At 35.0% G+C, this 24,891-nt stretch overlaps 1 protein-coding gene across 1 annotated transcript; it reads left to right on the forward strand.

Moving 5' to 3' along the window:
- Window positions 1-1,740: 1,740 nt before the first annotated feature.
- Window positions 1,741-22,930, forward strand: LOC140141835 (carbohydrate sulfotransferase 1-like). Its single transcript, XM_072163698.1, is given in 4 exon segments — window positions 1,741-2,061; window positions 19,554-20,563; window positions 21,285-21,999; window positions 22,002-22,930. Coding segments are annotated over 3 exon segments (1,581 nt in total). The 5' UTR covers window positions 1,741-2,061; window positions 19,554-20,490; the 3' UTR covers window positions 22,795-22,930.
- The last annotated feature ends 1,961 nt before the right edge of the window (window positions 22,931-24,891 follow it).

The raw sequence follows: 24,891 nt of genomic DNA on the forward strand, positions 1-24,891 counted from the left end.
AGTATTACGAAGATCGCCGGTTCGAACCCGGTCAGATATACTGCCAAATGGCATGTGTTGCATTTTTTGGAATGAGATTTTAAATATTTTCAGCGTGAATAATTAATTTGGGACGTCAAGAGATTGAAAAACAATGAAAATCAATAATTTCTACTGAAAATCCAATCAAAAACAGATTACTCATATTAATCGCTAAAAGATTGAGAATCACTCCTTTTGATTAAAAAAAAAAATACAGTCGAAAACGGTTTGGCCCTAATTCGGGACTGGAAAAGATTGAAAATTCAATTGTTTCTATTTATTTATCATTTTCTCACATGCAGATTTTGTCCCAGAAAACAAATCGTACATCTTTATATTTGTATTGGGATATTTTTGTATTGGGATATTTAAACCTTCAGACTTTTGTTTCGAATAATTGAATTGTTAGGTACAAGGTTGAATCGTTTTTGTTTCAGTAACTTAAGGTTAGCAACTATTTTAAACTGTTGCGATTTGACCGTTCACAGCATCTTGCGAATAGTAGTGAGCTTTGGCACAAATTGCATTGATCATTTCATAGCGAATGTGTAGAAGAATTCACATATCACAGATAGGCCTATACTTTTGTAGGTCCTGTGGTTCTTGAGTTATGTTGTAAAGAGGGCTGAAATAACAACACATTTTGTAAAACGTAAATAACTCATTAAAAACAATAAATCAAGTAAGTTTTCAAAGTATATGATTTGTAGAATGGATTTTTTCAAAACTTCAAAGTGCTATTTTTCAATAATTTATTGATTAATATAATGAAAAGCGATTTTTTTGGCTGCTTTTATTCGACCAACAATACCTCGTCTAACCTTAAGGTTAGCAATTATTTTAAACTGTTGCGATTTGATAGTTCACAGCATCTTGCGAATGGTAGTGAGCTTTGGCAAAAATGGCATTGATCATTTCATAGCGAATGTGTAGAAGAATTCAAATATCACAGATACTTTTGTAGGTCCTGTGGTTCTTGAGTTATGTTGTAAAGAGGGCTGAAACAACAACACGTACACATTTTGTAAACGTACATAACTCATATTAACAACATCAAGCCAGTTTTCAAAGTATATGATATGTAGAATGAACTTTTGCAAAGAGTGTTATTTTTCAATAATTCATTGATTTAGATAATAAAAATCGATTTTTTTTTGTGGCTGCTTCGACCAACAATACCTCGTCTACCCTTAAATGAGTAAAATGGAAAATGTAGCTCTTCTTACCCTGCTCGCCTTAAATATTGTTAAAGACTCGACTTTAAATACTTCACACTAATTCCCCATACCCTTAAGCGATAGTTATGCTCGACTAACCACTAAGAAAAAAAGTTTCAATGAACATATTTAACTGATCAGGAAAGAAAATCTGACGCGGCATGTATTGTGTCTGAGTTGCAAAAAAGCATACTTGCACGGCCACCCATGGCCATGTTCAAGAGCAGGTTACTAATACTAGTACTATTTAATTTTCTCTGAAAATTTCTCTGAAAAAACAACAACAATAACAATATATACAAAATGATAAAATGCATGTATATTTACGCAAATACACTACACATGCTACATTTCAACTCAGTAGTATATATTTAGGTAACAAATCAACTAACAATTAGTCGTGCAAAAAGTAAGATTGCGGTGTTTAATAAAAGGAGAGCTGCGTTATAGAAACACCGCGATATTGACGTCGATGTCACTAACATGAAATTGATACGAAAGTTTGAATTCTATTTTGCTGTCTGATGACATTAATTCAGGCAGCTGTTGTTTAACATGAAATTCGCCTATAGAATGAATTCAATTTTTAAATATTGGTAATATCAAACAAAGAGAGGAAAAATGACACATTAAAATGTTTGTCTTTTATTCTACCAGCGCGCTGCAACGGTAGCAACGCAAATGGAACATTATGCGAGTAGTAAAATTAACTAAATAGACTCAGTGTGATTTTGGTGACTTACGGCTTGAACTTCGTGTTTAATCAACCATTCATGCATCCAAGTATTTTGTGCAATATTTCGCCGTCATTCATTACATGCAGGTAAGTGTATAATAATTTATTTTCAATATCTTTAATACTGTCACTGCCTTGGATATATCGAGTAATATAAACAACGTGTACAACGTGTGTTGCGATTTCTACCGTACTTCATATCGCACACTGCAAAAGCAGCAGAGTAACACTTAACTCTTGAACACGTTAATGACTAAGGCTTGTACAGTATAGCGAGTGTTAATTTATTAACACTGATATACATATTCGACCCCATTCTAAAAACTACAATTAATTAAATTAAATAAAAAATTTCGCTCGTATTATAAAATAGTTGTGGGGCCCCTTAAATAGGATTTACGTGATCGTACAATATAGTGGCGAGACCTTTTGCTTTCAGCCTCCCAACTCCCTCAGGAAAAAAACGTAGGAAATCTTCTAATCGTCCTATTTGCGGCGAACATAGTCCATATTCCGCGGAAATTGCCCATTGTTAGGAAATTTTTCCGTTGTACCCAAAACACTTTGCCCCCTCCCCCATATGGAATTCATTGCAATAAATAACTATGGAGTTCTTTCACACTATATATTATAGGCCTACTATATACTAAAGATCATGGATTTCAAATTTGAATCAGATCCAAAAAATATTTTTCGAACTTTAAATTGACACGCGATTCTTATTGACTCACAGACTCGCGGTACACTGTAAATCCAAGTGTTTAGGGTTTCTGTAACACTTTTTAAACACTGCAAGTAGTTTATTTAGATTCTAAACATTCAACATGTTTAGTTTCAAATTTGTTTAGAAAGTAAACACATCAAACAACATGAAAGTAAATATGTTGAATGTTTAGAATCTAAATACTCTCATGTGTTTACTCTTTGTGTTTATGTGTTTACTTTGGTGTTTATGTGTCATATACCTTTACTATGTAAATGAAAAATTAACCACCTTGCAGTGTTTAAAAAGTGTTCAAACCCTAAACACTTGGATTTACAGTGTATATATATTTATATATGCCATTTTCTCCTTATTCCTTTCTGCTTTCCCTTTCTACACATTCATCAGAGCCAAAGTGAGTTTCTGCACGGAAGAGCATAAAAACAACAATAATTTTATCATGAGTCTATATAGTCAGAGTATTCATTCTAACTCTGTGTAGTGCCCCACTTGAGTGACTCATGAAAAATCACTACAACCGGTATTTGATTATTTCTGCTTCACTTGTGTTTCAAAATATATAGAGACAAACAAACTTGAAATAAAAATTTTAAAAAAATGAAAAATAAATATTGGATATCATATTTCTACTTGTGGTGCATGTGTTAGACACATGATGACGTATATATTCTACACACGACTTCCTATGTAGACTTCTTCACCAGAAGTGCCTAGTCGCGTTGAATGTCAACTCACATTTCTAGAAATAAATTTGATTTAATTAACTCGAATGTAATATCTTTCTCCCTCATATTATGCTGGTCTATATTATTACATGTATATCAAATTTTAACATGGTTAAACCTATTATGTATGTTATGATATATTTGGTAATAATTTGCAATAATGTATTTCAGTGCCATGCTTTATGTTTGTACACATGTTTCCTCATAGCTTTCATATGTAGGGAATGCACTTTTGAGTGTAACGTAGGGGCCTATATTAGAAATGTCAAGTTCTTGAACACTATTTTAAAGGAAATTGACTAAATCTTTGTCCCGGGGCTCTTAGTAGAAAGGTGTGTACGCGGATGTGCGGCAGATTTGAGATGCATGAGACGCAATATTCAGAAAACTGGCTTAGAGATGGGGTGTTTTTTCACAATTTACTCATTTATGTTTTTCACCATTTATGTTTCCATAGGTCTTGTTTTTTTGTTTTTATTAATTAAGGCCACATGGTATATCAAAACAAAAGTTTTTTTAGCGTTTTCACCTCCCGGGAAAAATCATGATCCAAAGTAGGATAGGCCTATAATACCCCTTATCAAGCCTCGTGGTCTCCTTTATAGATCATTCATCTTGAATGTCATCTTGACTTGACTCAATATTTACACTCCCTTCCGACTCACCTTAAGGTTATTAATTATTTTAAACTGTTGCGATTTGGTAGTTCACAGCATCTTACGAATGGTAGTGAGCTTTGGCAAAAACCGTATTGCTCAATTCATAGCGCTAGCGAGTGTGTAGAAGAATTAAAATATCACAGATATACTTTTATAGGTGTTGTGGTTCTTGAGTTACGTTGTAAAGAGGACTGAAACAACAACACTTTTGTAAAACGTACATAACTCATTAACAACAATGAATTAAGTTTGCAAAGTACACGATTTGTAGAATGAACTTTTGCAAAACATCAAGGTGTTAGTTTTCAATAATATATTGATCTAGATAATGAAAATCGATTTTTAAGTTGCTTCGACCAACAATACCTCGTCTACCCTTAAGCTGTAATGCATTATTCTTTCCAACACGTTTTGTTCACGTTAAGGTTAGACGCGATATAGCAGCCAAAATATCGATTTCAACATCTAAACTATTATTAGAAAAATAAGATTTTGATGTTTTGCAAAAGTTCATTCTACAAATCATACACTTTATTAAATCATTTGGTTTGTTTGATTAGGCCTTTTATTGTAGCCTATATAATTGTTCATGGGGGTACATTATATTGGGAACAAAATGACCATTGTTATTACAAGTTTCGATGAATATTGGATTTAATGATAAAATCGGGAAAAAAACATTTCTATTCATTTAATTATAAAGTAAGAAATTATAGTGAAACTATCACAAGATACAGCGCTCAACTATGAAATATAGGAGCGAAATATATAATTATAGGGCCCTACTACTGAAATTTTAACATATAGCAATACAAATCTGTTTCGTGTAGATGGTTTAACCAGAGACCACCTAATGATATGTCATTCTCCAACTGAAGAGTGTGGACGGGTTAAACCATCTATACACGAAACAGATTTGTATAGGCCTAGGCCTACTTATCTATTTATATAGGCTTATCTATTTTTATTTATTCATTTATTTTATTTATTTATTTATTTATTTATTTATTTATTTATTTATTTATTCATTTATTTATTTATTTATTTATTTATTTATTTATTTATTTATTTATTTATTTATTTATTTATTTATTTATTTTTTTTTTTTTTTTTTTTTATTTTTTTTTTTTTTTTTTTTTTTTTTTTTTTTTTTTTTTTTTTTTTTTTATTTATTTATTATTTTTTTTTTTTTAGAATAGTTTATTCATTTTTATTATTATTATTATTGTAATTATTCATTATTCATTCATTCATTCATTCATTAGGCCTATACAAAAACACATCTCACTTAAAATCTTCCAATTTTTGAAAAATTCCCACAATTATTAGGCATCCATGGAAACAGTTTAATAGTAGGTGTATTGGTCTTGGAAACATCCGGAACGGGACAATAAACCAACAGTAGCAAAGCGTTGAACTATTTGAAAGTCAATTGATGAAATACTACATGTATGATTTTGTATGTATTCTTGCTTTTTGTAATTTGATGAGTGAAAAATAATAAATGAATGAATGATCAGTAATCATGGTAATCATGGCTCGGGATTGTGATAGTGATCATTGCAGGGTACGAGAACATAGGGATTTGTAATTTACGAACAAATAATTGACTCATATATCCGTGCCCCCGCAGGATTAATCTAACAGTGCATCATGAAAAAGATTAAAGGCACATTCAGCGATTTTGAACCTCACTTTGACATTTTAATAATTCGATTGATCCCATGGCTCATTATTTAATATTTTAATATTGGTCGAGCTATGTGTTTCAAAATATTGTACGAGACGTAGTCGAAAACTCAAATATTGGACGTAAAGCATCCAATTCAGTGGCGGCACCAAGAATTTTTTTTCGGGGGTGGGGGGCAAAGTGAGTTTCTGGGAAGGGCAAAATTGACAAATTTGTCACAAAATTGCTGCAAATATTGGACGTAAAGCTTCCAATTCAGTGGCGGCACCAAGAATTTTTTTTCGGGGGTGGGGGGCAAAGTGAGTTTCTGGGAAGGGCAAAATTGACAAATTTGTCACAAAATTGCTGCAAATATTGGACGTAAAGCTTCCAATTCAGTGGCGGCACCAAGAAATTTTTTTCGGGGGTGGGGGGCAAAGTGAGTTTCTGGGAAGGGCAAAATTGACAAATTTGTCACAAAATTGCTGCAAATATTGGACGTAAAGCTTCCAATTCAGTGGCGGCACCAAGAATTTTTTTCGGGGTGGGGGCAAAGCGAATTTCTGGGAGGGCCAAATTGACAAATTTTTCGCAAAATTGCTGCAAATATTGAAATTTACATAACTTGGAGGGGGGTTTGCTTCAAAACTGAGGGGACTTGCCCCCCCCCCCGTAGCGCTCGCACTGATACAGTTTTGTCATTATTATGTTTTAGTAGATCCAATATTTTCACACACTACACTTGGAATTGACTCACCAAAACACATAATAATAGGAGTCACAACTCACATGCACAAGCTGTATCAAAATGATTGGTACCCATCAGTGATAATGGAAGAGCCTGACACGTCAAAATTCAACATAAAATCCAAATATATATATTAATTATTATTATATTATTATTATTATTAAATTATACATTCTGGACATTAAGATTATCCAATTATATTATATTTTGAAGAAGCAACAATAAACAATCATTTAATTTTTATTAACTGATAAAGAAAAAATAACGACATGACACATTTTTTTTCTTTCATAATGTTCAAGTCAGCGGCCATGGCCTACATGTTAATTAATTATTGACGTTTGGTTATTATCAAATTACATTATTTTTCACTTCAGTGAGTTTTCATATTCCTATATCTTGAAAACATAAATATCGATAAAGTACCGTAATAAAAACAAGACAGCGAGATATTGCTATATCTCATGTTTGGCGTTGCGTGAGAAATACACAAAAACAAACCCTATAGGCCTATAGTTTTAGAATATTAAATATATTTTGCAATATTACTGATTTTATTGATACTGAAAAGTAAGTCAGACTCTCCATATCATAAACCGGAAGAGTGTGTTGAATGCAATATTTATCATATCATATAAATCTATGCATAAGATTTACATACATATTTGAAGCATACGCTAATGTCTTCAATATTAAATATTGAAACTGAATCGAAATTCACCCGACTTTGATGTTTAAGAATTTTGTCAGCTGTATGAATATTTATTTTGTTCTCGCAAGCATTTAATAAACCATATTGATTTACACATACTGTAAGTATGTTCACTTGAGTTGACATCTTCTCTGATATAAAATGAATATGTGATGCGATCAAGCAAAATCAGTCGGAACTTGGAAATATTAAATTTTCAGATTCTTATAGGATAGTAAAAATCATTTACAATGCTATATTTTGCACTGAAATTTAGTCATAGTTGTACTAAACATCGTGAAGCAATAATAATTTTGCATTTTATATTTTTAAGGGATCTGGAATGAGTGTTTTGAGCGTTTAGACAGTATTTTTTGTGGGACATGAGAGCACATCAGACATATCGAATTGTATTCTGAATACGAAGAATGTCTTTGTGATATCAAATAATTTTAATTTTTTGAAATTCACGATAAAATACAAATTTTATGACAAATTATTAAAATTTGATATTTTTCACATTTTGATATATAACAGTCCTCGAAGTAAATTTTATAAATCTAATGATATATTCTTAAAGTGTATGTAGCTGGGAGGAAAAGCCGATCGATCAATTGAAAGATTGAAGATATGGATTTTTTCCCCAAAGACCTACTTTTTTGGTGTTTTGGGAAAAATCCATATCTTCAATACGAAAGGTCAAAATTTTCAATTGATCGTCGGCTTTTCATCCCACCTACATACACTTTAAGTATAAATCATCAGATTTATAAAGTTTACTTCGAGTACTGTTAAATATCAAAAATATAAATTTTTAATCATTTGCCATAAAATGTGTATTACATTGCGAATTTCAAAAATTCAAAATTATTTGACATCAGAAGGACATTCTTCGTATTCAGAATGCAATTCGATATGTCTGATGTGCTCAAATGTCCCATAATAAATACTGTCCAAACGTTCATACCCCATCCCTTAAAGTAGTTTCAAATATCTACACTTGACTAAATGCATTATTATCTGATGTGCATTATGCATATATTCACATCATCATACAATATGAGACAAAGAGACAGGGCGAAAGATGGAGAGATGAGGGGAGGGAGAGGGGGGAGGGAGAGGGGGGAGGAGAACAAGTGACAAAAGAAAATCAAGCAATAGAGAGACTTATACTCTGCACTACAAAAACGTGTTTTGGTTTGGTCACATTGTTTCAATAAATATTCACATTTCATGCTAGACGTTGCTTTTATCACACTGAACCTTACGATCCAGTGGCGTAACCAGGGGGAGCCGCCCAGTAGTTTACTTTAGTGTAAGCACATTTCTACAGTCCATGGTGTAAGGGAGCAAAACCAAATTTTCGTCCCCATTTGTCATTTTTCCCCCATTTTTAGTAATTTTAATGACCCTTTTACTTTGTTGCCGTCTCCATTTTATACCTGATAATTTTCTGGGGGTGGTACAGTTTTCCCCCTACCTCCGGGGCAAAAATACAATTGACCCCACCCCCACCCACACACACCCCCACACAACTGGTAAACAAATTGACAAATGGGATAAACATTAGAACAGTAAAAGGCTGGCTATACGCCCTAGCTGTGATAGTAGGCCCCTATAGGGCATTATGGGTAATCTTTTTAACTTCATTCGAAGAAGTAATGTTTGTCTCAGTGGTTCTTGTGATATATAGAAGGCTGGTCTTGATAATAATTATATATAAGAATCACGTCATTTTCATAAAAGAAATATCTATTATATTTTTAATAACAATTGGTTAATATGAAGCGTGTAAAATTGAAACAAAATCCGAATGTAATGACAAGTCTCGTGTTCGTAAATACTTAAAAACATCTCTATTTTGATAATTAGGTTAATATCAAAGAAATTTGTCCACTTGTTTTGAAAACATTTTGCTGCCCAAACTATATTCAAGCAATGTTGTACTTGAACTTTACAGGGTGACTCAGTGGGAAGTGATTTTCCCTACGACGCGTCGCGACGGTAAAACAACCCAAGGTAAACAGGGAAGTGCCGCTGGTGTGACTGCAGTACAGAAACTCAAATGTGTCGCAAATAATTAATCTGGGTGAAATTAAACAAATTTGAGTTTGAAGTATAGCAAAACTCTATTGGTGAATATTATATAGCCCGATCACTAGCATTGATATTGGCCAAATGCGAAGTATATCATCGCTAGCCCTAACGATCGAATTTTAAACTAAAATATTTCCCGTGTTATTGACATGATTAATCCTGCATGTCCTGTGTGATCTGTATGTATAAGACAACAAATAACTATACAGGAAAATATTTTTTTACTAAATGCTCTGAAGATTCTGATATCTCCTTTGTCTAAATAGACTACAAACCCGGGACTACAAATTGTTGCCATGGTGACCCTTTGAATGAAAAAGATGAGATTCAAATGTTATATTTGAAACCTCATGTCGTATCTTAATCTTTATCTCTGTATTACTTTATCAATTGATATTAAAAATATTTATAGTTTCATTTATATCTATGGGACACGGTGGCGCAACGGTACGGGCCCCGATGGGGCCATCGTGTTGTGTACTTGGGCAACTTGCACTTTACCTCACTTGCCACTCTCTACCCAGCGGTGAAACGGGGGAGCTGTTATGAATATTGTCCATTGAGTGCCACCTAAAGGCAGCTGACATTTATTTATTTATTTATAAATGTCATTGTCGTGCAGTTAATTTTGTTTCGTGCATTGGTACGTGACTCGCAAGCTCTTCCTTATCTTTCTTCATGACCCCTTCCCTAGCATCACTTTTATTTATTTAATTTTACTTTCTTATAAAACAAATATATTGTATTTACCTTTTGCTGAAATAAAATCGCATAAATCAAATGAATAGTTGAATTTTTCGAAAGAAGATGTGCATGAGAATAATTTAGTACATTGCATCTTTAAAACAAAATGATGCGACAGATATTTTTATGAACACAAAAAGGAATTTTTTTTGATGTGTTAATTATTCAATAATTTATATTCTTGTAATATACCGTAAACGTTCGCCTAATGGCGCTATGGAGTTTATGGAAATGAGAGAGCGCCATCCCTGTAAAAGCCGACTATTATCACTGATCATTAAGGGTACGTGTAGTTAAAGGGTGAAACCTATCGACACATACAATTATGAACAAGATCGAACAAACTTGTTCATGATAACGCGGTAATCATTCACCTGATACGTTGTGGCCCAGTGAGCAGAGCATTAGACTATAGTGCGAGGATAAAGAGAACTTGTGGAGAAGATTGATGGTTCGAATCTCATGCAGTAATTTCTGACAGATTATGATGTCTGTCAATGGTTTTTTTTCTGATTTTGAGGAAATTTTATTCTCTATTTTCTTGATTTTATCTTTAACATTGATTATATAATTATATTATTTTATTATTTTTTTTGTATGTGTCTTTTTTCATGATTCTTGGTTTTTATCGTTTCATTTTAGAGTAACTCAATCCATTCAATCAAATGTTGTAATGAACCTATTTGATTGTATAGGCATTTGTTATGTGTGTGAGACAAGTCTTTCAATTCGCGCGAGTGTCCTTGCCTATGCATCATATCAGTGGTCATAAGAGGTATATCATTTTATTCGAAAGGGGGGGGTGCCAAATATACGGGGTCATAAAGTCTTGGAAAGAATAATAGGAGGGGGGCATAAAATGTTTTATGACCACAATGTAGGAGTCACACGATGACCACAGAAAGTGTATTATTTTATTCAAAAGACTGATTTCAATACAATTTTGGGGTTTGGGATCATAAAATTTTTTTTGCCGAAATAGGGGTGCGCAATTTTATTGACGTAGACTTTTGTAAATTTGGGACCCCTTTCGAAAAAAAAATATAGCCCTCTAAGATTTTTTAAAAGATAACCTCTGCCCCAATAATCCCTAGCTATATTTGTTTGAAACTGTTCCACGGAGGATGTATCATAATAGGCTCAAATATAAATAAAATTTGAATGAGTGAACGAACAAAATCATACAACGACCAGTGAATAGAGGCTGTGCATATGACGTATCATCCCGTTAATATGGCGGACTACTCAAATGCATTCAACAAAAGCATGATTGCATCTACCGCGACAGTTCGTCTCACACACATAACAAAATGCACTACGATCAAATAGGTTGATGACAACATTTGATTGAATGGACTGCACTGCGCCATGATTACGGGGAAGAAACCGGTTCAAATCCTTTGTTTGGAGCCAATCGATAAACGCAAGGCCTCTATAGCTATCATTGAATACTGGCTAGGATTCCACAACACAATGAAGAACATGTTATAAGGCGCTTTGGAAGGCACACAATACCCCAATGGCTTTCCATATTATGTGCACTCAACAACTATTCAGTATCGAAGCCCGGTATCGAAGTTACGTAATGTTACTATGTCAACGGGATCACGCACTTAAGTAATGAACCACGATCGAAACAATCAGTACACAAAAAGGCATACCAAATAGCGTGATCGTAATGATCGCCATACAAACAGTGCTTGGTTCCGATACCATCACGGAGTTACGTAACTACTTCGTGGTCTGATAGTTATATGATCAATGGTCTGATCTACTTGGGTTCGATCCTTTTAAGAAAAGAAAAAATAGCTGATCATTTATAATGCATAAATGAATAAATTAATGTAGTTACACAATTTGCAATATTGAGGCCTTTCTATTTTTCAAAGGTCATTTAACTGTTAAATATAGTGGAATATATCACGCATTGATAGGTAGCAGGTGGAGCAAATTTTGTCAGCGGTTTTTGTTGCCGTTTGTTCGCAGTGCCTATTTATGTAAAAAAAAATAAGAAAATTAAATTTAAAAAAATTCATAATATTCGTTCGTAAAATGGGGACAAAATCCAAAATCATTTCTTGACCCTTCTTCACATAAAAGTGGGTGCAGAAATCAAGATTCGAACAAGTACCATTCACCATTCAAGGCGCACCCTCTACCGACTGAGCTAACGGGTCAGACAATAGAAGGGTGTAATTTTGAACTGAAGAATATTTAAAAAAAATGAAGAAATTACAATGTTATAAAAAGATTCACCAAAATGAGTTAGGTATAACGTATGAATCGATTTACAAATTAAGTCCAATGGCACTTTGAGAAAGAATACCTGAAGAAACCCCAAAACATTTGCTGCTCTAGCAACTAACCTAGTGACCTAAAGTATTGGGTCATGTCACGATATTTTTTTCTGAGGCATTATGTCCAATTTGCTCAATTTAACATACACGTATCCTTAATGCTGTTGAGATTTTACAAGGATGGCGCTCTCACATTTCTAAGAATCCAAAAGCGCCATTAGGCGAACGTTTACGGTACATATGTGCGAATCTATATTCAATGGACTTGCAAATTAGTGTATACCATAAGGAGGCAATCTCTCCCCGTTTTCATCCCGCTGATAAATTCATTTCACGCATGAAATCATTGCAATTTGACAATTTGATTTGTTTTCCTGATGGTGTTTGTGAAAATGGTTTAAATTTTTATTAGCTATCAACACTTGCTTAGCTTTTTAAATTTTATATGTCTTAAAAAAATCTGAAAAATCTACCTCATGAATATTTTATGGAAATATACATTCACCTTAAATTTTCAGTGCTATTTACTTTCAAATCTTCCAAACTAAAGTGCACTAGAGTATTTATGAAAATTTTGTTTTCAACAACTTCATGTATATGAAACAACTGCAATGTCGGAAGATATAAGTCGTGGGTGTTTAAGGCGAGTGAGTTGGCAGGATCCATATAATTATATTTCCAGTTTTAATCAATTAAAGGAATACTTCGTGATCCTAGCATCCTCTTTTTATGGCATTTCAGTAGATATCCACGAAAAAAGCTTTTTCCCAAAATGTCAGTTGATTCCGATTTTGCGTTTGCGAGTTATGCATCATTATATATCACACTACTCCATAGGCCAGTGTTGTATTTTTTGTTGTTCTGGTGTACCAGAACGTAATTCAAATTTGATGATATTTTTGCTAAACGAATGAATCTGCGAGGATTTTTTTATACATAAACATTGTGTAGACGTACATTTCCATTTGGTATAAAAATCTCAACTTTTGAGAAACGTGAGGGATGAGGCTGTAGATCACGAGATGCCCTATTAACTGAAAAGCTATACCCATGAGAACTACCTGCCGATTGGTCAAAAAGATGTTTTCATTATCAATTGGATCCAGGCCCGTACGCAGGGGGTGCGGGTTTTTTTACGCTTTTTTGGACAAAATTTTGTCCACTTTTCACAAAATCGCCCCCCCCCCCTGGAAAAAAGTCCACATTTTAATGAATACGGCGAACTAATGAAATCCTGCGTATGGGCCTACTTAGACCAATCAGCAACATTGTTAAAATAATTTTACCACGCAAAAAAATTGGGGTGAATTATTTGCAAAGCTCCATTCTGATTGGTGATTAAAATGAAGATATCATGTTCTTCTAGAAAGAAGGAGGTTTTATTTACGCGCATTCTCGGTCTTTTGAGGTAAAATCCTAAATATGGGGTATTTCTTTAAAAGTATGTACCGTCAACCATAATTACAAGTTAGTAAAAAAAATGAATCATTTTTGCACGAGCGGAAATTAAACTCGACCCTCGGCTGAGACTGTACAAAACACACACATTTGGGGAGCTTGTAATTGTCATTGGAAGCTCCTAAATGTCAGCGATCGGAATTAATTTTTGTAATCCTTAGTTTTAAAAAAATGACACCCCTTCCGCTTCGCATATCAGCCATTGCAAAATAATGAAAAATGATGGGTTCCTCTCCTAAGTTTTTAAACTTCTTTTAAATAAGTTTTTTTAAAGTTAGGCTTTTTGAATCCATGAAGAGAGCGGTTCTCATTGTTGCACACTTTTGTTGAGAATTTGCAATTGATGAACTCTCTATTTTAGTATACCAAAGAATTTATATGAGGAACCTCTCTCCAAAAAAAAACAACGACAGCCCCTCACCGTTATGTTGAAAATCAACAAAATCAAACAGATTGTTAAAATCAACGAAATAGAGACAGACTGAAAGCTGAAAGTGTACACTGCAAAAAATATTTTATTCCAATTATGGAATTCCCTAACTGCCCAAAAGTCCAGCCATTAGATCGAGGGCCAGCTTCAGCAGGGAGGTTAAACGCTTTCTGAGTGCTTCCTCGTCAGCAGATTCTAAATGATTTTTTTGTCTCTGCTGTTGATGCCCAGTTATGCCATGTCGTAAACAAACAAAGCTAGTTTTGGCAGTGTCGACGTATATATTCAGAATGACTGGTTATTGTGTTGCGCTAAAATCTACTCCAAATTGGGAGATGCTTTCATTTTCCCTCTCATGGATCTCTTAGGAATAGATGACAGAGGCAGGAATGTTGATAGAAGTGAGTGTACCTGGTTAGGAGTGCGCAAGTTCTTTGAACAAAAGCTACCTGAGCTTAAGCAAGTCAGAGATGAGTCTATGGATAGTGATGATGGCAAGAGTAGACTGTATGATGCGGTGCTTGATGAAGTGATTGACACGTTAGAGATGGCATTCTTCCGCAGTGGCGAGGGCATGGATGTAGAGATTGATGAAGACACGATGGAATTTCCACCTCTTACAAATCTAGGGTGTGAATTAGAATTCGCCAAACTGGATGTACGCATTGTTGCAAGTGGCAGATCTACATCAGTCCAAACCCATTCACGTAAAAAAAAATAAAAATAAATTGGTTACTTTCTGATCCGTCTTTTACGACACTTAGCAATGCTGAAAAACGCAACAAATGAAAATGGGCAAGGACCTCTGGCAATGTATCTGATGTTAAGGAGATAGAGTCAAACTACCTTCAAACAGTCAAAATGACAAAAAGACTGGCTCTCATGAAAACAGCAGAACTGAAGAAGAAGGAACTGACCAGAACAATGAAACTCCATGATGAATGCAAGGCCCAACAGGGCCCTGTGACACCAAGCAATGTAGGAATACTTGAGGACCTAACAGAAAAGGAACTACTCAGTGAAGTAGGTTATCTGAGGGTAGCAGTTGCCCCTGATATTCGTCAGAGGCGAAGAGAAAAACACGATGGAAAATTCAGAATGGTGAAGTTTTCATGCGATGAACTGAGGCAGTCTATAATGCTGTGAAACCAGAATCTAACTTGGATACTGATATTGATGTTTTATTAAGGAATGTGCTAAAACCCTGAGTGTGGCATGGATTAGCAGCCAAATAAGGTGTCCACTTTAAAGTAAACTACCATAGTGACACTAGAAAGAACACTGTTACATCACCTTGCTCTGCTGAAAAAGACGATTTTGGCACAATTTGTGCTGAAAATTGGATTAATACAAACTCCACATAACTTGTTACAGGTACATCTATTCACTTTTTAAGCTTAATATTTGGGTTTGTTGACACCAAAAACCTATAACAAGACATATTGAATGCCACATAAGTGTAAAATTAACAATTTATTGGCAAAATTGCGTAATTTTGGCGGCCATTTTGAATTTTTGAACTTTAGCGGTATCAAACATCATTGGAGGTCAAAAATTTCACCAGATTTGTGTTCTACGCAAAATTGCGCCATAGAAACAATATGTTTTATATTAATATTAATAACAAAGTTGATGTATGCCCAACCCTAAAAAAACACACTATCACAAGCTGTTACACACACATGCTAAAGATGGCACGTCTATAACGCCACTAAACTGTGAATATGTTTTGTATATGGTAAGCCTAAAGGTAAAGCCGGAAGTTTTCCGCGTTGCAGATTTTCTGCGAATAAAGCAGAATTTAGGATAAAAAGCAGAAAATGCAGTTTTCACAAAAAGAGAATAAAAAACATCAAACCCCACAAAAAATGAAAACAATGAACAATATTATCAATAAAATGATATAAATATTAAGTCTGCTTCAAAACGTTTCCTACTTTTTACTTTTGTATTTATCATCACACTGCCGACGCAGCTATTTATTGTTTCAAAATGTAACATAATAAAGAATGTATTACCATTAAATATGGGCTACCTATACATCAGGCCAAAATCGTAAAATTAAACTTTTTTGCGAACAAAGTAAAACAATTGAAAAGTGCAAAATTTACAAAGCAAAAGAAAGGAGAATTTGACATTTATAAGGCCAATGAAAGTCAATTCCGAGTTTATCGTCCCTTTTTTTGCCAGGTTGGTGAGGTGACTTTTTCATTTTCATTTTCATTATTTCATCAGATTTCATTATTGACCTAAAATGCGTGTTGATTTAAAGCCAAACTCATATATGTGATTTATAAACATGTTTTTTATATAGGACTAGAAACGTTAGAAAAGAGCATGGTTTTGCTTCCAAGTTATGAATATATGTTTTACAAACAAAAACATATGTTTCCAATTGCTAAAACTGGTGAAAACACTGATACTTTGAAAATAATGAATTATTTTGGCATTTTTGAAAATTTGACGCGGGTAATTTTGGTTTCCAAAAAGTGACGCGGGCGGGGGACGATAAACTCGGAATCGTCTTTCATTGGCCTAAAGCAGAAAATTTGTGGCTTTACCTAAAGGTCTTCTACATTTTAGTATGGAAGTACAATTCCTTCATGATTTTAGTAGTATGACATTTTAAATGTCCATGACTTGTTGAAAACTGTGCGTTTTAGCCACGGGGCACACAGTAAATACACAACTCGGTTGTCAAGCTCCATGCTGCCTTGATAACATACAGTTGTCATAATATGGATTTTCATTTTTAAACTTGCTGTTTCAAAAGTATTAACTCCTGCTGAATCATTGAATGAATAAATACGATTTTAGAAGTTTTAATCCATCATCTGACGCACCCAATAAGGTGAGTTCAATTAATTTACCTGGAATACGCAATAGAAGTAAGCAGGCAACCAGTTTGCGCATCTTTGGTTCGGACCGGGGTTCGGATAGCAACGTTTGCACAGTATATTTTTCTGGGACATGAGAGCACATCAGACATATCGAATTTCATTCTGAATACGAGGGATGTCCTTCTGATATCAAAGATTTTAGATTTTTTGAAATTCGCGATATAACACAAATTCTATGGCAAATTATTAAAATTGATAGTAAACTTGGAAGTAAACTTGGAAGTAAACTTTATAAATCTAATAATGTGTACTTTAAAATGTGTATGGGGAAAAGCCGATGATTATTTTAAAATCTTGACCTTTCGTACTGAAGATACACATTTTTTCCCCAAAAGACCTAACAGTTTTAGGCATTTTCGGCATGTTTTCTGACAATCGAGTCTTTAGTGTTACTTTAATTACATGATTGGTTATAAGAATGAAACATGTCTTTTCCAAAAAAAAATAAAAATAGAATGCATAAATTGAAATTAGACTTCGTACAAGTCTTTGGACTTGATTGTCAAAAAAAAAGGGGGGGAAGAAGCAAAAACACCCTAAAAATGAACGTATTGGCCCTTAAGGGTACACTCGGTGGATTTTCATAACCTAAATTAATATATTGGCAAACAACAGATGCACTGCAAACAACAACAAGCCAGAGAGGGGCCTGGATCTCGTGTGAGATACAAGTAAAATATATAAAAGTTCCAACAAAATTAACAGGCCACAGGTTTAGAGTTATCCACAAAGCTTTCGATACAATATCATCTTCAGTGTGTTAATACTACAACTGATCTACTCTCTACAACAGCAATCACAGAAATGACTGCAATATTTTATTTCTCTCTCCATTACCGGCATAGATGCCTCCCACAAACTTTCAGACCCTTCATCTCGCCTTACCAAAGAAAGTTTTTGGATCCAGCAACTCCGCTGTCTCACACCCCTTGGGCTTAACATTGAGGAGTAACACCTCTCTCTGATCAACATTTATTTATATATTGATTTGCTTTTTTCTTTGTGTAGTAGCTGTAGTAGTAGTGTAAGATTAAATATTGCAGTCATTTCTGTGATTGCTGTTGTAGAGAGTAGATCAGTTGTAGTATTAACACACTGAAGATGATATTTTATCGAAAGCTTTGTGGATAACTCTAAACCTGTGGCCTGTTAATTTTGTTGGAACTTTTCTAAATTAATATATTATTGAAAAATAACACTTTGACTTTCATTCTACAGATCATATACTTTGAAAACTTGCTTGATTTATTGTTGTTAATGAGTTATGTACGTTTTACAAAAGTGTTGTTGTTTCAGCCCTCTTTACAACATAATTCAAGAACCATAGGACCTACAAAAATTATATCTGTGATAATTGATTTTTTCTACACACTCAATATGAATTGATCAATGCAAATTTTGCCAAAGCTCACTGCCATTCGCAAGATGCTGTGAACTACCAAATCGCAACAGTTTAAAATTGTTGCTAACCTTAATTCATAAATTTGGCTAAACATGCAGTGAAATTTAACTTTTATTGCCAGTTGGTACTAAAGGAATAATTTAGATTGAGCTTTGTTTCATTTGGCCGAAGTTGATAATATTTTTATAATCTCAAAAGATTAGTGGTTTTTTTTCTGGATTGGGGATTAATCCTTATCCTAACCGTAACCCCAACCCTGATGCCGCATGTCTTATATTATACCATTGGTAGTATAGTCAGATAGTAGCAGTAGTATGACTGTTTACAGAATCGTGCTTATAGGCCAAAAAAGAAAAAGAAGAAAATCTGTCAAAGACACCCCATTACTGGGCGTTCACGACAGACCGCGAGGGCTTCATCCAGATTTTGTGCGCAATCAGGAGTCTATCAGAAGATAGGAGAAAAACGCTTAGTTCTTTATGACTGAAAAACTATCCGAGTTCAACCTGTAATGCGCGCGCATTGCTCTGTGAATTCTGATATACGCGTTGGCCGTAAAACTCAGTATTGTTGTTTCACCCATATGTGCAAAAAATTTTGATATTAATTTTCGCGATCTAATTTTGTCTTTTTTTATGTTTTTTTGTTTGTTAGTTTTGTTTTGCAGTGTGGTTGTTGCTTTTTGTATAAATATTTCGCCATGATTGTAAAAGAGACAAATAAAACTTCATTGTGTGTGTGTGTATTAATATTATTTCTGTTTTTGATTATAACCAAGTACATAAACACTTTGCCTTGACTGTAAAAAAAGGGGGAAATATCGCATAGGCTCATTTTCAAAAAACAAAAGGAAAAAAGCATAACAATTAGCTTTTTTACCAAAAGATTTGGTTTATTTCATGTCAAAAATAAATGAGTAGAAATTCTATTTTTTTTAAATGAATAGTATACGAATTTTGTGTATACAATTTAAAAAGGAAAATATGCTGCATTTGTTTGAATATAATTTTCATATTTTTTTCCTTTATGTTCCAGGTTCCAGCTGTTACCTTTGTCAGCAGACCAAACATGATGTGGTTCCTGATGAAATTGACCAAACACAATTAAATTTGTCTGATTAATCAGTATATATTTGCTAATGCACCAGATGAAACGCGCGCCAGATGCCATGTTATTTGAGCCTTAATACGTGCACAGCAAAGAGTGATGATGTCACAATGTATTGACATAAATATGCAGCGCTCTCATATGACAAACCAATCTTGTAATATTTGCATATTTGGACTTAAGATTTCACTTTTGCAACATGTAATTAAGTCGGATGAGCAGACGATGATTTAGCTACGACAAGAAAATGGCGGGAAAATCCGTCTAATTGCAATTATATTTGCAGACAGCAATGAATGCGAGATTGAATGACGGAAGATTTGGTTTATTTTTTGGCGATTTGCAGACGATGTGAAATAACAGAAGTTGGCGGGAGAATCCGTCTAATTGCAATTATATTTGCAGATAGCACTGAATGCGAGATTGAATGACGGAAGATTTGGTTTATTTTTTGGCGATTTGCAGACGATGTGAAATAACAGAAGTTGGCGGGAGAATCCATCTAATTGCAATTATATTTGCAGATAGCATTGAATGCGAGATTGAATGACGGAAGATTTGGTTTATATTTTGGCAACTTGCAGACGATGTTAAATAGCAGAAGGTGGAATTATTGATAGCCTATTAAAGACAACACACCTCGGAGAGACACGTGCTCACTATTAAAAACCTGTATTTGCTAAACCTGTCCAATGACTAGACTAGACTATCCCGGGGCTAGACTAATGTTCAACAAACATGAGGAAGTTGAAAGCAATTATCAAATGTTTCTCTTTATTCTATTTTGGAGATGATACAACGCGAGATGAGACAATTATAATGTTTCATTGCAACTGAGCTGCTGACACAGACAGCTTGTGGTGCAATGGCAAACGGCAAAAAGTTGCTGCTAGCCGTCGTAGTCATCTCATTTTTGGCAACTCTTTATTTAAAGCAAGGTATGTATTTACGTATTTTTATGAAATTAAAAACAACCGGTTTTCTTTAAATATGTTTTCAAAGAATGTATTTTTTCAGATTTTTCAAACATTTGGTAATCTTTTAGGGTCATTAAACTCTTCCAGAAACAAATAGACCCTAGTTGTGTCTTCATACATGGAACCACCGTAAACACACAGCACACAAACCAACTACAATGGTTACTATGAAAACACCATCACCTCCTCCAGATAAAGGAAGAAGTCCTTTTCAGAGGACTGAGTTTTCGCTCGGTAGCATAAACGAGTCAGAGCAACAAAATACACAATGTGCATTATATCGTTAAGAATTCGGCAGACAGCCGAATCCGGATTCGGCTTTTGGTAAATTCGTGTTACGCATGAATTAGAGAACATGGGATCAATACATTACATAATAGAGGGCAGCATATCATGTTTAACGGAGATCAGATGATAACAGATGAGTACTAAGTAATCAAAAGGTGGTGCAATACAGGGTTAGCTTCACAGTACGGTCGCCGTTAAAAATTGATATGCAGCCCTCTATGGACAATGATGGATAAAGCATTGATTCCCCGACGCTCAGAACAGCAACGAAGCAATCACAAATACGTATTTTATAAATATAGTCGAAGCATACTGCATTATGTGTCTCAAATAATTATTACTGTAGATTGTAATTCTCATAACTAAATTATGTATTTAATTTTTACTTCCACAGACCTTTTGGCACATAATATATCATCATTTACATACAGTCGTAATGTCGGAACTCAACCAATGCCGATAAGCGATACGATTGCATTCCACAACAATGGCGGTAATGATGTGAACACGATGGCAGACGACACAAAAGATGACAACAATGTCCATACCTTTGACAGTAGGAACACAAAATTGTCTCCATATAGATCAGAAAACACACAATTTCCTCAAAGTACTACTAATTTAACACGAACCAACAGTTACAGTAATGATGAACCTGTGCATGCTATTGCTGAAACTCGAGGAACCACAAAGGTAAATGCTAATACCAAACTATTGACTACCAGCAATGCTGAATCACCTGGACTTCACAATAGTTCCGAAAGCTCAGGTGATGATAATTTTGATAGTTCAGAATTTGAGGAAACAGGTGATTTTTCTAGCAGCCAAAGTCAAACGCAAGAAGAGACAGAACAAGATAATAATATCGTCGAAAGTTATAATACAATATCCAGTACTTCCAATCGAACTCATTTATCAACAAATGATGCTCAGGATAAAATTCAAGTCATTATATTAACTCAAAAACGTTCCGGGTCGTCTTTCCTGGGAGAGCTATTCAACCAAAATGAGAAATTTGTTTATTTCTTTGAGCCACTTTCTTCTTTAGGGAGCAGGATACTTAAGCATTTGACCAAAGGGACTTTACGCAATACAGCAAGCAGATTCTAAACGGGATTTTACGGAGAGATTTTTCGCATATGCCATATGGATGGTGGTCATTTAATATTCCTAAACAAGTTTGTGAAATGTCGGCCCTGGCTTCGTTATCACGGGTTTGCCCAAGAAAAGGCAGTCCGCTAAACGAACGTCCCGCGAGTCTTACTGAGAAGATGACGCTTATTACTCGGACCACAAGAAGCAGACAAGGGGTAGCTATTAAAACCATTCGAGTTCAAGATATCAACACACTCAAAGACTTTCTGACTGATCCCAAATTGAATCTTAAAATAATTCACCTTGTACGTGATCCGAGAGGTGTAATGAACTCAAGAATGAAATTGAGGGAGAGAAATTTCGACCTACTTCGTCGTAAAGGATCGAGGGCTGATGAGACTCTTGATCTTTGTCAGCATATGGAAAGGAATTTAAAGTATAAAGATCAGGATTGGTTAAAAGGAAGATATAAAGTCGTTCGCTATGAAGATGTAGCGGAAAGGCCTTTTCAAGCTGCCTCTGAAATATACAGATTTATTGGAGTTGGATTACCACCAAGTGTCGACGTCTGGCTACAACAAAATACCAATCATACGGAAGGAACCGCCTTTAGTCACACAAGGAATTCAAAGAAAACTGCGCATGCGTGGAGGTCACGTCTTGATTACCGTAGAGTACAGTATATTCAACAAAAATGTAGCGGACCAATGAGGGCGCTTGGTTATTTGCCTGTCGACAGATACTCAAATCTTAAGAATTTTCACGTGGAAACAATGACGAAGCTGCCTGCTTCGATGTCTGGTGCATGAGCATTGTTTCGATAATAGTGTTCGAAACGGAAACGAAGTGCATGTTATTCAGCCAAGGGCAATGTGTCACCCAGATGGGGAGTCAGTTCCAGCTTTCCAGAATGTAAAACTATTCTGAGCAATTGTTTATCAAATGTTGACAAACTATGAAGCCGCTGTTTTTCACAAATGTTGACAGTTGGTAACATGTGTAATATGCTGGCAATTTTGGGCATATGATTGAATGAGTTATAGCCCTCTCCTTTTCAGCTAAAACATTTGTATATTTTAAAAGATTACTTTCCGTGGGCGTCGAAATTTCAACATGATCTCAACGTGATTTCAACGTCAGGTGTGCCCACACAGAGACAATATGCTTTAAATTTATAGGAATACCTATGGGATGTTGTCCATTCGTTCTCCAAACGTTTGCACAGCAATGTCGGCCGAAGGACTTCATTTTCTCAACATCAGAAACATTGCACATCCGAACTGGTAACCGAGTAAAACTCAGGGAAAGGAAAAGAATATCTCTGGATACTAATGTTGTCAAGAAGAATAGCTGAAAATGTAGCGGGACTTATAGCCTAATGGGCTATTCCATTTAAAATCCACATTACCCCTGTGGAAGATTTAGCCAAAGTCTTCCACAGAGGGAGCATGTGTTTTAAATAGAATAGACAATTGGGTAACTTCAATTTGAAATACTCACTCCATCTATGGCAGATATAGGTAAAGCCATAATACAGGGGGAATGTGGGTTTCAAAATGATTAACTGTGACCAGTTTCATTTGAAAAACATACTCCCCCTGTAGAAGATATTTCCACAATCTTCCACAGGGGTAGTGTAAATTTCAAGTGTAATAGACCAATGCCTTCATTTAGGAGATGTAGCAGTGTAGAAGAGTCCTGAACAAAATGACTTATAACATACTATCAGGTGAGTGAGGATCCAGGATTCTCTAACACTAGAATCCACAACATGCTCATCTATCAAGGGCACAGTTCTCTAACCCCAATAGATGCATTGAATGACCTTGAAAATTTGGGTAAAAAATCTCATACTCTGCAACTTGAGGTCAAATTTTGTACTATGTTTAATTGAGGTTATTGAACTATGCCATTAGGATGAGGCCATTGTGGTCCATAGTGTATAGCCACTGACAGAGACAATGTCACGATAGGGCCCTTGGCAGTGGCCACCTTCGGAATAGTTATTGATTGTCGGTACCTGTTAGCCGACCACAATCTGCTCTATACCAGGATGCAGTAGAGATCCTAGGCGGGGGGAGAAATTATGAATATGAACGTGAGCTATTGTGATTGGAACTGAATGCGCAATCTTCACACAGTCTTCGCATTCCGCCAGTAATATGAATGTGGTGAAAGCAGATGAAGAGGAGCGTATATTTATTTTTTCTACACCGTGTATATTGCAATACGGGAACTCTTGTACCAGGCATACAAGCAATAACTGATTGCCAGTTATCATGCTGTTGTCTTACGTGTCGTAAAAAATTATGTTTCTTATACGGGTGAAAATGACCACAAATCTTGGTTTATAGTATGAACTGACTATCATTTTTAATTTCTTATTAATTATTATTTATATTATTATAAAACCGAAAGGTTGAGCTAATATTAGTTCGACATCTAACTGCAGACAAAAGGACACAACTGGGGCTTGCCTTTGGTTGATAGGTCGTGCCCCCGGTCGTGCCGCACGAAGCGGTCAAAGTCAAAGTAGAGACAGCTCAAGATGATCGCCTGAAACTGATTAAAAATCTAGGTTGTAACGCCCTCAACGGCTGCCATCTCCATAGGATAATATCTCCATATTGGATAAAATTTGTTTTTACATAATTGTCTAATACTTCCCGCTCAATGGATTAGCTGTGTTTGGAGCTTGTTCTCCTATCGCTTTCCGCAGCTGGCGACGATCTGGCACATTTTAGTTGCTGCGTCTGTCTAAAAAAATCGCCGTTGAAACGTCGAACTCTAACTCGGCGGCCTTTACGGGTGTTTTCATTTGCCGCTGACTCGCCGTAGAAGTGATGTAACAGGATTCACTACCATAGCAATCGATTCAAACAATTTTTTGAAAATATCGCCCTGTA

Source organism: Amphiura filiformis, chromosome 20, assembly GCF_039555335.1.
Source record: "Amphiura filiformis chromosome 20, Afil_fr2py, whole genome shotgun sequence".
NCBI classification, from domain to species: Eukaryota; Metazoa; Echinodermata; class Ophiuroidea; order Amphilepidida; family Amphiuridae; genus Amphiura; species Amphiura filiformis.